The 14,030-nt window shown below is 38.2% G+C and overlaps 2 protein-coding genes across 2 annotated transcripts; both read left to right on the forward strand.

Moving 5' to 3' along the window:
- Positions 1 to 1,174: 1,174 nt before the first annotated feature.
- LOC6049796 (alkyldihydroxyacetonephosphate synthase) lies at positions 1,175 to 3,401 on the forward strand. The gene is made up of 2 exons (XM_001866467.2): positions 1,175 to 2,520; positions 2,580 to 3,401. The coding sequence occupies exons 1-2, from the start codon at positions 1,201 to 1,203 to the stop codon at positions 3,036 to 3,038; spliced, it is 1,779 nt and encodes a 592-aa protein (XP_001866502.2). The 5' UTR covers positions 1,175 to 1,200; the 3' UTR covers positions 3,039 to 3,401.
- A 4,985-nt stretch (positions 3,402 to 8,386) lies between these two features.
- LOC6046964 (alkyldihydroxyacetonephosphate synthase) lies at positions 8,387 to 10,298 on the forward strand. Its single transcript, XM_001864042.2, has 2 exons — positions 8,387 to 9,721; positions 9,781 to 10,298. Exons 1-2 carry the CDS (start codon positions 8,402 to 8,404, stop codon positions 10,237 to 10,239), a joined length of 1,779 nt encoding a protein of 592 aa, XP_001864077.2. The 5' UTR covers positions 8,387 to 8,401; the 3' UTR covers positions 10,240 to 10,298.
- Positions 10,299 to 14,030: the final 3,732 nt, after the last annotated feature.

Here is a 14,030-nt window from a genome sequence, read left to right on the forward strand (position 1 = left end):
GGCTCTCACAGCTCACGAGTTCAACTTCCTTGCAGTGCCGACCTGCTTTGACCGCTACTAAAACTCCACCGCCGCGTTGAAAAGATGACGTTTCTGCGCTTCGGTCACACCGGAAAATGTCATAGCCACCAGCAAATTCGCAGTCTTTGATCCCGGGTATCAGCCACGTCTCGGTAAAGATGACAACGTCGTATTCACAGGAGCCAAGGGCTAGTAGTAGGACGTCTACATTATTAGTTAATGTTTTATGAAAACAGGATAAGACAAAATGGTTTATGAACAATAATTGATGTAAAAAAAAATGTTATCATTATTTCTTCATTGAAAATGTTTTATTTCAAAAAGTTATGTTTTACACTTGACGTTTGAGGGGTTTGCTTTCTGTGGAAATAGTTATGCGGGCCGTTGCAAATATTTGTTATCGTTTATTACCTTCAACTTTGACCTATGCTAAGAGGGAGAGGGATGGGAAAAAAATGTTAGATGCATTAGATACAAGAACAATTGTCTTTTAATCATAAATTAATTTTAATTTGAATTTGACCGGATTGTTTTGTGTCCCTTACATCTTAAAGCTAGACATAAACGTGGAAAAATACTTTCAACGGCCTTACTGATGCATATGAAATAGAAAAGATACATATTTCAGTACTAATTGGGTAAAGAAAAGAAATAAAAAATTTCAAAATTGGCTACCTTCTTATTTTTTATCTGCGGTAAAATGATTGACAGATTATGAAAATTTCTTCAATCACCAATACTGTCCACATTCCAATACGTGACCATGATGATCATTCTGCCACATAGGAAGTCAATTATACGACATAATATAAATGCATAAACTTTGAGCTTGATGACTTCAGTTGGGCTTGTCAAAAAACTCGCATCGTAGCAAAACCAGTTTCTTTTTGCAAAAATCTGCCCATATTTCTCCCCAAGTCCATAAACCAGGCTGGCACACAACCTTGGACTAGTGCCGAAAGCTATCGCCTTTTCCCCAAAATTTTTGCCATCTAATTTGCATCCGGGCGTCGCAGCGGAAATAAAATATTTATGATTTTCGGAGTGGGGTTAGTGTCTGGCCGTGATTTTTCAAAAACACTTTTGCTGGTCGCAGTTTTTGCAAACATTTGCTACTTGATTCGAGATCAGTTTTCGACAATAGGTCGAAAGGTGCAGACTTTTTTTGAAGTGATCGAAATGTCCACTCCTGAGTCAAGTAAAATTACAAGCGTTTATCCCAAGTCTCGTCAGGATGTGATTCGCTGGGATGGTTGGGGCTACAAGGATTCGCGTTTTGTGTTCAAAGATGGGACGTTTACGTTTGTCGGTGATCGATACCCGTTGACTGGGAATTTGGACAATTTTCGTGATTGGGTGTTGGACATGTTTAAGATTCACCCAACTCAGGCAAGCAAATCTGCGGTTTTACCGAAGGAGTTTCCGGAACCGCTGAAGAATCAGGCATTTTTAAATGCACTCGCAGAAGAAAAGATAGATTTTTCGGAAGATGGAATGGATCGAATGATGAGGTGCCATGGTCAAACGTTACAGGACATTCAAAATTTGCGTCAACATAACTTCAAGAGGCTTCCGGATGTGGTAGTTTGGCCCACTAGTCATGAACAAGTGGTGAAGATAGTGGACTTTGCTGGGAAGCACGATGTCGTTCTGCTTCCTGTTGGCGGAAATACATCGGTTTCGCTAGCGTCAACTACTCCAGAAATCTTTGACCGATCCATTGCAGTGTTGGATATGACTCAGATGAATCGGATGCTGTGGTTTTCAAAGGAAAACATGACTGCCTGTTTCGAGGTCGGCGTGATAGGTCAGGACATTGAGAAAGAACTTCGTAAATACGGCTTCACTTTGGGACACGAGCCAGATTCGCACGAGTTTTCTTCGCTTGGAGGATGGATCGCGACACGTGCTTCCGGTATGAAGAAGAATCGCTACGGAAACATCGAGGACATTGTCAAACGGATCAAAATGGTCACTGCAAAGGGTGTGCTCGAGAAGCAATTTACAGCGCCGAGATGCTCTATAGGTCCTGACTTCGATCACGTGATGTTCGGTTCAGAAGGAACGCTTGGAGTTATTACGGAAGCAGTGGTCCAGATTCGTCGCATTCCGGATGTTCGCCATTATGAATCACTTGTATTCTCCGACTTTGAAACTGGAGTTCGATGCTTACGGGAGGTAGCTGACAAACGGCTTCAACCAGCTAGCATTCGGCTGATTGATAACATCCAGTTCAGATGCAGCGTTTTGCTGGATCCTGCCGGAGTTTGGTTCGCTGGAATGAAGGAACAGCTGAAAAAGTTTTATTTGTCCTTCATGTGTGGCTTCGATATGGATACAATTGCTGCGGCAACGGTTATGTTTGAAGGGGATGCGGACTTTGTCGCTAATCATGAGAAGCAGTTTTATTCAATTGTAAAAAAATATGGGGCCATTAGAGGTGGAGAGAAAAATGGCAAGAAAGGATATCAGCTGACCTTTGTTGTGGCTTACATCAGGGTGAGTCGCTTTGTTTTCCTTTCATGAATATACTAATAAATCTTAAATCACAATTTCAGGACATTGCTTGGGACATGAACATTGTTGGAGAATCGTTCGAAACGGCCGTTGCTTGGGATAAATGTCTTACTTTGTACACCAACGTTAAAGCCTGCATGGAGAGGGAACTCGCAAAACGTGGAATTCAATATTATGCCATTTCCGGAAGGGTAACTCAAAGCTATGATACGGGATGTAGTGTGTACTTCTACCTTCTGTTCAAGCACATGGATAATCCAGAGCTTTCTCTGAAGATGTTTATGGAGATCGAGGAGGCAGCGAGGGATGAAATTTTGACTTGCGGGGGAACTTTGAGTCATCATCATGGTGTGGGGAAGCTGAGAAGCAAGTGGTACCCTGCTGTAGTTTCCCAAGTGGGGGCTGGTCTTTACAGAGCCTTGAAGAAAGAACTTGATCCTAACAACATATTTGCAGCTGGTAACATACTTGGAGAAAATAATCAGGTGTCTAAATTGTGAACATTGATGATTTTCGCATAGAGACATATTTAGGACAATGCTCTCTAGCATCACTTTTTTTTGCTTAGTAGATTACCCAACTTTGTTTAAATAGTTGATTCTTATCGAGTGATACTAAAGTTTCAATTGCATTTATATCAAGATACTTTATGAGGCATACATTCAACTGATGAGAATTGAACTACGGTCTGAATACTGAAATAATTTTACGGGCACTGAATTGCTCCATATTTAAAAATGAAAGAACACATTTATTTGTACAACAAAAACCATTAATACCGGAACAACTCAAAAAATCTTAATAAATAGATGTCCTAAATCGCCAAATATTGATTTCGGGGATTCGGTGTTGATAATAACATCAGAAAATAAATGTTACATGTATTAATAGTACACAACGCAACCAACACAATTTTGTATCATTATTTTAGAAATCCGAAATATTGTCCCGCTTAACTCATGTGCAAAATAAAATTTATATGAATTATTGAAAAATATTTTTGTTGTGATGGAAAAAAAACATGCTCAAAATCTTTTATTGATTCAATATTCATTACTGGTTTTTCATTACAATTTGATATGTAGGGGAAATATACCCTTTCTAATCAAACACCTATCTTCGTCATATGAAAAGTTTGATGTTCGATTAAAGCTCAAAAAATACTATTTAGGCTATAAGCAACTGCACCGCCTCAAGTAGGGGAACCTTTTTCAGCCTATTTCTATTATCGTCCTATCAGCAACTTTGATCATGAATTGCAGCTTAAATAAAGCGTTTTTGACTGTTGCAAAGTAATAAATAGCTCAAATAAAAGTGAGCAAGCAACTCTTCATTGTTGATACATCTGAAAATGTTGATTTAATAGCGGAAAACGGCAAAAGTGATGAGAATTGGTCGATGTGATTAAAATGGGTATATTTCTCCTAAGATCAAATTTAATGCACTTTCGATCAAAATTTCTATTTTGCGAGACATTTCTCATCATTTTGGTGGCACACACATCGACGCGTAAGATACTTAACGAAAGTCGCCATCAATATCTTTTCACTTGCGCTAACATTTTCAAAGCGCTTATGATATGAAATTGCTTCCAACCACCGGCAACATGTTCTTTAGAAATTTAGTTAGCCACTCACTTGAAAAATAATCTCAAAACATGCAAAAATTAGCAAGCGCCATTAAAAAAACAAACGCGCCAAGTCGTTTGACGTTTCAAATTGACTACCCATTCCAATCGAAGGCTTATGGCCTATCTACAATCACTTAGCTTAGAATAGTTAAGTAAAGTAAAACTTAGAAAATGTACACAACTTACGGCCGTCATCCACAATCAACTTAGAAAATTTGCTGGGCTGATATACGTTGCTATGCAGTTGTTTGTTTACCTTTGATATGGAAACGTCAACTTACCGTAGATTTTGAAATTTTCCAAACCATACGTCAAGTTTCTAATTTTATTCCTTTTCATTGTAGAAGATCAGATTCATTTCCATTGATTCAAACTCCTAAGCTAAGTGAAATTTTCTAAGTTAAGTGATTGTAGATAGGCCATTAAGAAAACCGAGCGAGAAGCGAAGGCAAATAAAGAACAAAGGGTGGCTACCAACACCACCACCAGCGCCTGTTGGTGTGAGCCAGTGATGCCAGGAAATTTTCTCTATAAATGCTACTTTTCGTGAGTGTTAGCTTAAAAAAGAGCGCTGGAAGAAAAAAAAAATACTAAGCTGAAAATAGGAAAATGGGCGTGACCCAATGCACTCGACTGATTAGAATGCATTTGGGATTTTTTTTTAAATGCTTGTAAAAGGAATAGCATATCTTTTAATAAAAGTGAAAATAAACAGAAATGTTCACAAAAAGTTGCTCTACTCGTTGGCGTACTTGGTTTTAGTAAATTTCAAGGAACACTCCAGATTATCCAGCATCATTCAAACACGACCGATTATTAGGTTTAAAATGGGTTTATTTCCCCTAAATAAATTTCTTTGATCCATTAAATATCATTTTTTTCTAAAAACAGTTAAGATAATTCAGTAAAACTTGCCATGTTAACACTACTCTAAATTAAAAACATTATTTTGTGTTGACTTCCATCAAATATTTTTAAAATTGTTTGCATGATTGTTTGATAACACCGACCATCTTAATTTCTACGCAGGCTCAACTCGAGGGAAAGCATGGAGTTTGGGGTCCCCAGCAACACTGCACTTTGATGTTTGCAAAAGTATTTAGACAGGGCCGAATGGTTTTTCTCCAAAGTTTATATGGAGAATTAAATACAAGCAGAAATTACATGCAACATGTGGGAGTAGCGGACAACACTAATTCCCCATACAAACTTTGGAGAAAAATCATTCGGCCCACAGCACCAACTGAGAGGGATGATAATATGTAAATTTACACAGCACGTAATTACTGTTACTTATGTAAACTCACTCAATGTAATGTTGAAATATGATGTAAAGAGTAAAAAGTCATGGAAATACTCCAATGTAAATCTAAATCTAATGTAAATCATGAATCTAATGGAAACGTTGAGCATGGAAACTCAAATCTGATGAATTTCTACCCGTGTTCGGCTTCCTGTAAATTCCTATTTAATGTAGATCATATATCCAATGTATTTCTGCCAAACGTTGACTTCAAAACTACCCGAACTAAAAATAGTAATATTTGGTTCTCTTTCTATCGCTCTCATACTTTGCTGGCCCACTGCCTGAGCCTAGCCCTGAACAAGTTGATGCTTTAGCCGCTCGTTTATAAAATGCGAAGATGGCTCAGTCGGCAGCGGGTAGCAGCAGTAACACCGAACATTCTACCCGTCATCCGTTCGATTCCAGTCCAGCGTTATTCCACTTGGCCGTCGACGAGAAAGCGTCTTCTACCTGTGAAACAACTTTTTAAAATCATAATTTCCTTTTGCTGCCCGCTTCACTCATTTTAAAATAGAACATAGGCCACACCCTTTTCCTACTGCAATCCAAGTCGAGCTTCTCATTCCCATTAGCCAATCAGAATTAGTTGATTTGAACTAATGTAAATTTTCAAAACTAATGTAAATTTCCAATGAATCTAATGTAAATTTCCAATGAACCTAATGTAAATATACATCATTTATCATGATACCTTTTGGTACATGATAAATAATGTAAATTTATAGAAATATTTTTTTCTGTGTAGGTGAAAATAATAAACTCCTATATAAGCTATACTTAAAAGATTTCAGACAGGAAGGGATTTAACATAAAATTTCACAAAATAATTCAAAATAGAAATTTACACCAAGACGATTAACACGCAGTAAGATTATTACGTTTTTGCTGTGTGCACTCAAAAGATTCAAAATTTAAAATTGATGCAATATGGGCTACACAGCAAATAAATGGAGTAATCCAGCCAGGGTGTATAATAAATTTTGCCTTATTTTATGAAATTCAATGTAATATTACACCCGGAAATTTGTAGCCCATCAATATGGGAAACCTACTTGACCGGAATGTCAAGCTCATATATGTGTTTATCCTTTCTATGCTTCTTCGGTCTGATGGCAGAGCGGGCTAAGGTGCCAGTCCTTACTGTTGGTGCTAGGTTTGAATTCCGTCGGTTGCAACTTTTTTTTCGTGATTACAAAAATTGTACATGCAGCGTGTTATATTAAGTGCCTTTTTTGCCTTCCTCACTGAGGTAAGGCTATAATCCTGCTCTAAAAATGAACTTCGTATAAAAACGTCCTAGACCCACCTTCATGTATACATATCGACTTAGAATTGAAAACTGAACAAATGTCTGTGTGTATGTGTGTGTGTATGTGTGTGTGTATGTATGTATGTGACCAACAAACTAGCTCATGTTTCTCGGCACTGGCTGAACCGATTTGACCCGAACTTGTTGCATTCGACTTGGTTTAGGGTCCCATAGATCGAGTTTTATACAGATTGAAGTTTCGATAAGTAGTTCAAAAGTTATGTATAAAAATGTGTTTTCACATATATTTGGATCTCACTTAACTGTATGTAAACTATGTCCGAATCCATCATCCGACCCATCGTTAGTTAGGTTATCAAAATACCTTTCCAACGAGTCTAAAACATTGCAGATCTGGCAACCCTGTCTCGAGATATGGCAACTTAAGTGATATTGATATACTTTTTTGAAGCCGGATCTCACTTAAATGTATGTAAACTATGTCCGGGTCCATCATCCGACCCAACGTTGGTTAGGTTATCAAAATACCTTTCCAACGAGTCTAAAACATTGAAGATCTGGCAACCCTGTCTCGAGACATGGCCACTTAAGTGATATCGATGTACTTTTTGGAAGCCGGATCTCACTTAAATGTATGTAAACTATGTCCGGGTCCATCATCCGACCGATCGTTGGTTAGATTATCAAAAGACTTTTCCAACGAGTCTAAAACATTGCAGATCTGGCAACCCTGTCTCGAGATATGGCCACTTAAGTGATATCGATGTACTTTTTGGAAGCCGGATCTAAAAAATAGATGAAACTTGTGTACAGCCATTGTTGTGAGGAAGGCTCCAACCACATAGGTGGATTAAGTTAGTTTTTAAAATGGTTCATGCTTTTGCATGCGATTTTTCCATCGGATTTTTTTGCTGTGTAGGTTTCAATCTGCTCTAACTCTAACCAATAAATAAAAAAAAATAAAAAAAGTTAATGAAACGTAGTGTTAAAACCAACCATTTGAGTCGAATTTCGCAAGAATACAAAATTAAGAATAGCAGGAAGTAAAATATGCTAATATTATGACTCTCGCAACAAAAAAGTGAGATGAAATTTTGAATGCAGGAAATACTGTGGAAAATTCTTCGACGATGACGTAATTGAGATTCAAATATGTGCTCTTTTGGGGTGTGATTGTGTATGAAGATTATTTAGGATAGTCAAATACATATAAAGTTATTCACCACAGGACACTGATGCACGATGTGTTTTCAAACAACACAAACAAATAAATTAAAGCAACCGATTAGATTTCGGGGTTGTTAAGAGTGGAATTCGTTAAATTCTAGCATTTTTATTGCTAAAATGTTAATGCTGCCATTCAAAACGTATTTTCAGTGTGCGATTTTCACGACATAGTGTTGGTAGGCACATGTAGGGGACATAAAAAAAGCATTTTCGCAAAATAGTCATCTCGATTGGCATTGGTCTGGTCGATGAGGAAATACAATATTTCAGGCCACTGCAGGGGGATAGGTGCGCTTTTCAAACGCAGTTGATATCTTGAGCAACGTTTTTTTTGTTAGTGTCGAATATTGACAAGTTGCAAGTTTCGCGAAAAGATTCGAATCAAATTGGGATTAGTTTTGAACGATAGGTTGAAGAGTGCAGTCTAGCAATGTCGCATCGGGAGCCCACGAAAATCACAAGTGTTCTACCGAAGCGTCGCCAGGACGTGATCCGTTGGGATGGTTGGGGCTACAAGGATTCGCGGTTTGTATACAAGGACGAAACGGTGATGTTCCTTGGCGACCGCTACCCGTTGAACGGAAATTTGGATAACTTTCGAGATTGGGTTGCTGCAATGTTCGGAATAGACCTGTCGGAAATAAGTAAACAATCGGTTCTGCCAGAGATATTTCCAGAACCCATGAGAAATGAAGAGTTTCTCAATGCACTTGCTGAGGTGAAAATCGACTTCACTGAAGATGGAATGGAACGCGTGATGCGGTGCCACGGACAAACCTTACAGGACATTCAAAATTTGCGTCAGCATAATTTCAAAAGAATTCCGGATGTGGTTGTTTGGCCAGAATGTCACGATCATGTGGTGAAGATTTTACATTTGGCCGATAAGCACAACATCGCCCTAATTCCAGTTGGTGGTAACACATCAGTGTCTCTTTCTTCGACAACTCCAGAAATCTTCGACCGAACCATTGCAGTGTTGGATATGACTCAGATGAATCGAATGCTGTGGATTTCAGAGGAAAATTCAACTGCTTGCTTCGAAGTCGGAATCGTGGGTCAGGATATCGAAAGGGTTCTCAGTAAGCGTGGTTTCACATTGGGTCATGAACCCGATTCGCATGAATTTTCAACATTAGGAGGATGGATCGCAACACGTGCTTCTGGAATGAAGAAAAATCGCTACGGAAACATTGAAGACATTGTAAAACGAATCAAAATGGTCACGGCTAAGGGTGTGTTGGAGAAGCAGTTCACAGCACCAAGGTGTTCAATTGGGCCTGATTTCGACCACGTAGTGTTTGGCTCGGAAGGAACCTTAGGAATTGTCACGGAAGCTGTTGTGCAACTGCGTCGCATTCCGGATATCCGTCGCTATGAATCGCTGGTGTTTCCCGACTTTGAAACAGGAGTTCGGTGCTTGAGAGAAGTTGCGGAAAAACGCCTGCAACCAGTCAGCATACGGTTGATCGACAATATCCAATTCAAGTGTAGCGTTTTGCTGGATCCTGCTGGGGTCTGGTTTTCGGGATTAAAAGAGCAGCTGAAAAAGTTCTATCTCTCGTTTATCTGTGGCTTCGACATGGACAAAATTGTGGCAGCAACGGTATTGTTTGAAGGAGACGCAGAAAGCGTCTCCATGCACGAAAAACAGTTCTATGCGATTACGAAGAAATACGGAGCCATTAAAGGTGGTGAAAAGAATGGGAAAAAAGGATACCAGTTAACTTTTGTGGCATGTTATGTTAGGGTTAGTTCCGTATAATCAACCAAATACCGAAATAAACTTTTAATTATGTTATTTTGCAGGACATTGCCTGGGACATGAACATCGTTGGAGAATCGTTTGAAACGGCTGTCTCATGGGACAAGTGCATTCCTTTGTACAACAGCGTTTTGGCTCGTATGGAAAAAGAACTCATCAAACGTGGGATTAAGCATTACGCGATGTCAGGACGAGTTACGCAAAGCTACGACACGGGATGCAGTGTGTACTTCTATCTACTGTTCAGACACATGGATGATCCGGAAAATTCGCTGAAAATGTTTATGGAGATTGAGGAGGCTGCAAGAGATGAGATTTTGGCCTGTGGAGGAAGTCTAAGCCACCATCATGGTGTGGGAAAGTTAAGAAGCAAATGGTACCCGGCTGTGGTTTCCCACGTTGGCGTTGGTCTTTACCGCGCTTTGAAGAACGAACTGGACCCAAACAATATTTTCGCTGCTGGAAACATATTGCCCGAGAACCCTAAAGTATCAAAACTGTGAAAATATTTGGTGAAAGACCGTCCCCTTTCAGTTTTTTTCGGGTTGTGAATTTTTTTGTTAGTTCTTTATAATTTAATTGTTTAGCATTTCTTCAGTATTATTTACCCCATAAATGTTTTATATTTTAACATATTTCAACTAAAATGCTTGCTTTTTGTTTATAATATCACTTCCTTTTTTAATGATTTGATTTGATGTGATTTCCAACATAGCCACAAGTTTGACCTATGTAGCGGTTGCCTTGAATTACAGTGACTCAGACCGTATGAAGGGCCAAAAGGGGGTGGTTGGACGCGAACACGCAAAATCACTCACGGTGTCATCAGGGGAAAAGAATCTCCTTCCAGCAGTAACCTCCAAAACAAAATGTGACAAAGCTGAAAAACAGGGCTCGCACCCTGTTGGGGGCCTGAAAGTACACGGCAGACAGCTGGAAATTAACAGAGGTAAATAGATCGTCGCCGTCGTGCTAACTTGTCGTACGTGCAGTTTGGGCCAAATTGAGTTACGAACGCCATTTTGTGCAGCTCACAATGCCTCACCTTTTGACCTTCACAGATCCCAAAAAATCGATTTTAATCGATAATCGAAAACACTCCGTACTTTTTCGTCACTTTTCATAAGAAAGAAGTTTTAATTTTGCCGTGCTATCTTGACACAGCCTAAAAATTGATGTAAGTGCGACAATTGGCCAAAGGGATTTGAGGTCAGAACGCGTTTGGCATAAGTACGAGCTCGGCTGCCGTAAACGTTTTTAGTTATAACTCGGGACTTCAACAGCTAAATTCCACCAAACTTCGGGGCAATGCACCGATGATCATCCAAACAAAACGTGTTTGTTATTGTTTGCTTTGAAATGGTCCTATAATCATATGAAACTCAATAGCTTATAGAACCTTTTCAAATAAAACTTTTGAATTGTACAATTAATCAACAATTCTCCCCTTGAGCAATTCTCTACGAAAACGGGTTTTTTCTTCAATTTGAATTTTTGTATTTTTTAACACTCAAACGCTCGGGTAGTCATTTGACCCCTATTTTTTTTCATAAAAATCTCATAACTTTTGATAGAATTGACCAAATTTGATGCTTCCGGTTGCAAAAGATTCAGATATGTCTATATTTTGAACTGTCAGATCGGGGACAAATATGGTCCACTTTTACCGGAGATATTCCGGATTCCGTTGGGGTACCTCGGCCATCCTATTTAGGGTTTTGGTCGATAAAAAAACCATTTCACAGAACAATGCCGGAAATGATGCAAAACTTCAAGGCATCATTCTAATACATCATCCGACAAAAATAATTGACATGGTTAGGTCCTACGGGGCACCGGAACCGGTTCCATTTGGGCACCAATCGACATCAGCTCAGTGAACCCTTTCTGGTTGGAACCTGTTCCGGTGCCCGAAGGTCTTGACTATGTCATATATCTATGCAGGATGATGTATTAGAATGATGCTTTGAAGTTTTGCACCATTTCCGGCATTGTTCTGTGCAATGGTTTTTGTTCTATTGACCAAAACCCCAAATAGGAGGGCCGAGGTACCCCAACGGAATCCGGAATATCTCCGGTAAAAGTGGACCATATTTGTCCCCCATCTGACAGTTCAAAATATAGACAAATCTGGATCTTTTGCAACCGGAAGCATCGAATTTGGTCAATTCTATCAAAAGTTATGAGATTTTTAAGAAAAAAAAATAGGGGTCAAATGACTACCCGAGCGTTTGAGTGTTTTAATCCGGCTGAAACATTTTTGGTACCTTCGGTATGCCCAAAGAAGCCATTTTGTATCGTTAGTTTGTCCATATAATTTTTTAATCGATTTGGTGTCTTCGGCAAAGCTGTAGTTATAGATACGGACTACACTGGAAAAAATGATACACGGTAAAAAAATAGGTGAAAATTTGTCACTTAAACTTGATTTGCAAAAAAAAACACTATTTTTATTTTTGAATATGTTTCAAAGGACATCAAATGCAAACTTTTCATAAATTTCCAGGTTGTGCAAAAAATCTTTGACAGAGCTATTTTTGAATCATTACTGATTTTTTCAAAAAATCGAACGATTGGTCACAAAAATTTGTCTTCTTCATTTTTCGATGTAAAATCAAATATGCATTCAAAAAGTACTTTAGTGAAATTCAGATAAAGTGCACCGTTTTCAAGTTTAATACATTTTTAGGTGACTATTTTGAAAATAGTCGCAGTTTTTCATTTTTTTTTTAAATTATAGCACATGTTTGCCCACTTTTGAAAAAAATATTTTTGAAATGCTGAGAAAATTCTCTATGTTTTGCTCTTTTGAACTTCGTTGATACGACCCTTAGTAGCTGAGATATTGCCATGCAAAGGTCCAAAATCATGAAAATTGATGTTTTCTAAGTCTCACCCACAATTTTCTAGTGTCGATATCTCAGCAACTAATGGTCCGGTAAAATTCTTTGTGTAAATATGAGTATTCGGCGCCGTCGCTCCGTGCCATACTTTCATACACTTAGGAGCCCAGGGCGGCGAAGTCCTTGTAGATAAAAGGAAGACACTAGTGGTTGGTACTAGCAATGGTGGCCGACAGCTATAAAAAGTCAACTTCGTTCAATGGTCCGATTTTCAGTGTTAAAATATGAAACATTCGTGAGATTTTCCGATCGTTTCGAAAAATTACTTAAAAATTAAATTAATTTAACTTGAAAACGGTGCACTTAATCAAAATTTCACTAAAGTACTTTTTGATTGCAAATTTGATTTCACATCGAAAAAAAATGTTGAAAATTTTTGCTACCAATATTTCGATTTTTTGAAAAAAAAAAACAGTATTGAATCAGTTGTGTAAAAAATCCTTGACCGAGTTATGAGTTTACTCGGTCAAGGATTTTTTGCACAACCTGGAAATTTCTGAAAAGTTGGCATTTGATGTCCTCTAAAACATGTTTTTTTCCAAATCAAGTTTTAATGACAAAAAGTGAAATAAAAAATCACTTTTTTACCGTGTATAATTTTTTTCCAGTGTAGTCCGTATCTATACCTACTACTTTGCCGAGGACACAAAATCGATAAAAAAATTCCGTAAAAATAAAGATTTTTGAATTTTCATGCATCAAATTTGTATGGAAAATTATATGGACAAACTAATCATGCAAATTGGCTTCTTTGGGCATACCGAAAATACCAAAAATGTTTATGTCGGATTGAAAAATACAAAAAAATGAATGACCGAAATTTGAGAGAACTGCTCCCTTGTGACGTAGTTCGTGGTATCCACATCCAGTCTCTGCCATTACAGCATGCTGTCCACTGTTCACTTTTTGATCTCTTTTTGACATCAATTTGTTCCACTTACAGAAATTCTATACAGCTTTAGCCACTCGTCTAACTAACGCTGAATTCGAAGTTAATTAAAAGTCGAGGTGTTTTTTCTCTTCTGAAAAAAAGATTCTTTTGCAAGAATGAACTCCGAAGGGAATCTTAATTCTTCCTAATTTTTTTATCAAACGAATTTTGAGTGCTGTCTCAACATCAATTTGAATTCAGGTTTGAAATCTCCTGAAAGTATACAACAAGCCACAGTGTTGTGAGGACGACGCCACATTTGCGCGTTCAAAATGAACTTCGAACGTGTTTTGGGCGGTTTAATTGAACGAATTCCCTGGAAAATTAATAAAAAAATATTTTTTTGACCACTGTAACAAAAACAAAGTAGTAAAATCAGAATGATGTACTTAAATTGCCGATGAAATAATGCTATTTTTAAATGCACTTCGTCCTCGCTAGAGCGTAAACTGAGTCAGTG

Source organism: Culex quinquefasciatus, chromosome 3, assembly GCF_015732765.1.
Source record: "Culex quinquefasciatus strain JHB chromosome 3, VPISU_Cqui_1.0_pri_paternal, whole genome shotgun sequence".
Lineage (NCBI taxonomy): Eukaryota > Metazoa > Arthropoda > Insecta > Diptera > Culicidae > Culex > Culex quinquefasciatus.

Bases quoted from the DNA above. Each gene is read 5' to 3' on its own strand.
- LOC6046964 (XM_001864042.2), top strand. From the start codon at position 8,402: ATGTCGCATCGGGAGCCCACGAAAATCACAAGTGTTCTACCGAAGCGT. The intron at 9,722-9,780 runs GTTAGTTCCGTA...GTTATTTTGCAG, and splicing joins TTGTGGCATGTTATGTTAGG to GACATTGCCTGGGACATGAA.
- LOC6049796 (XM_001866467.2), top strand. From the start codon at position 1,201: ATGTCCACTCCTGAGTCAAGTAAAATTACAAGCGTTTATCCCAAGTCT. The intron at 2,521-2,579 runs GTGAGTCGCTTT...TCACAATTTCAG, and splicing joins TTGTTGTGGCTTACATCAGG to GACATTGCTTGGGACATGAA.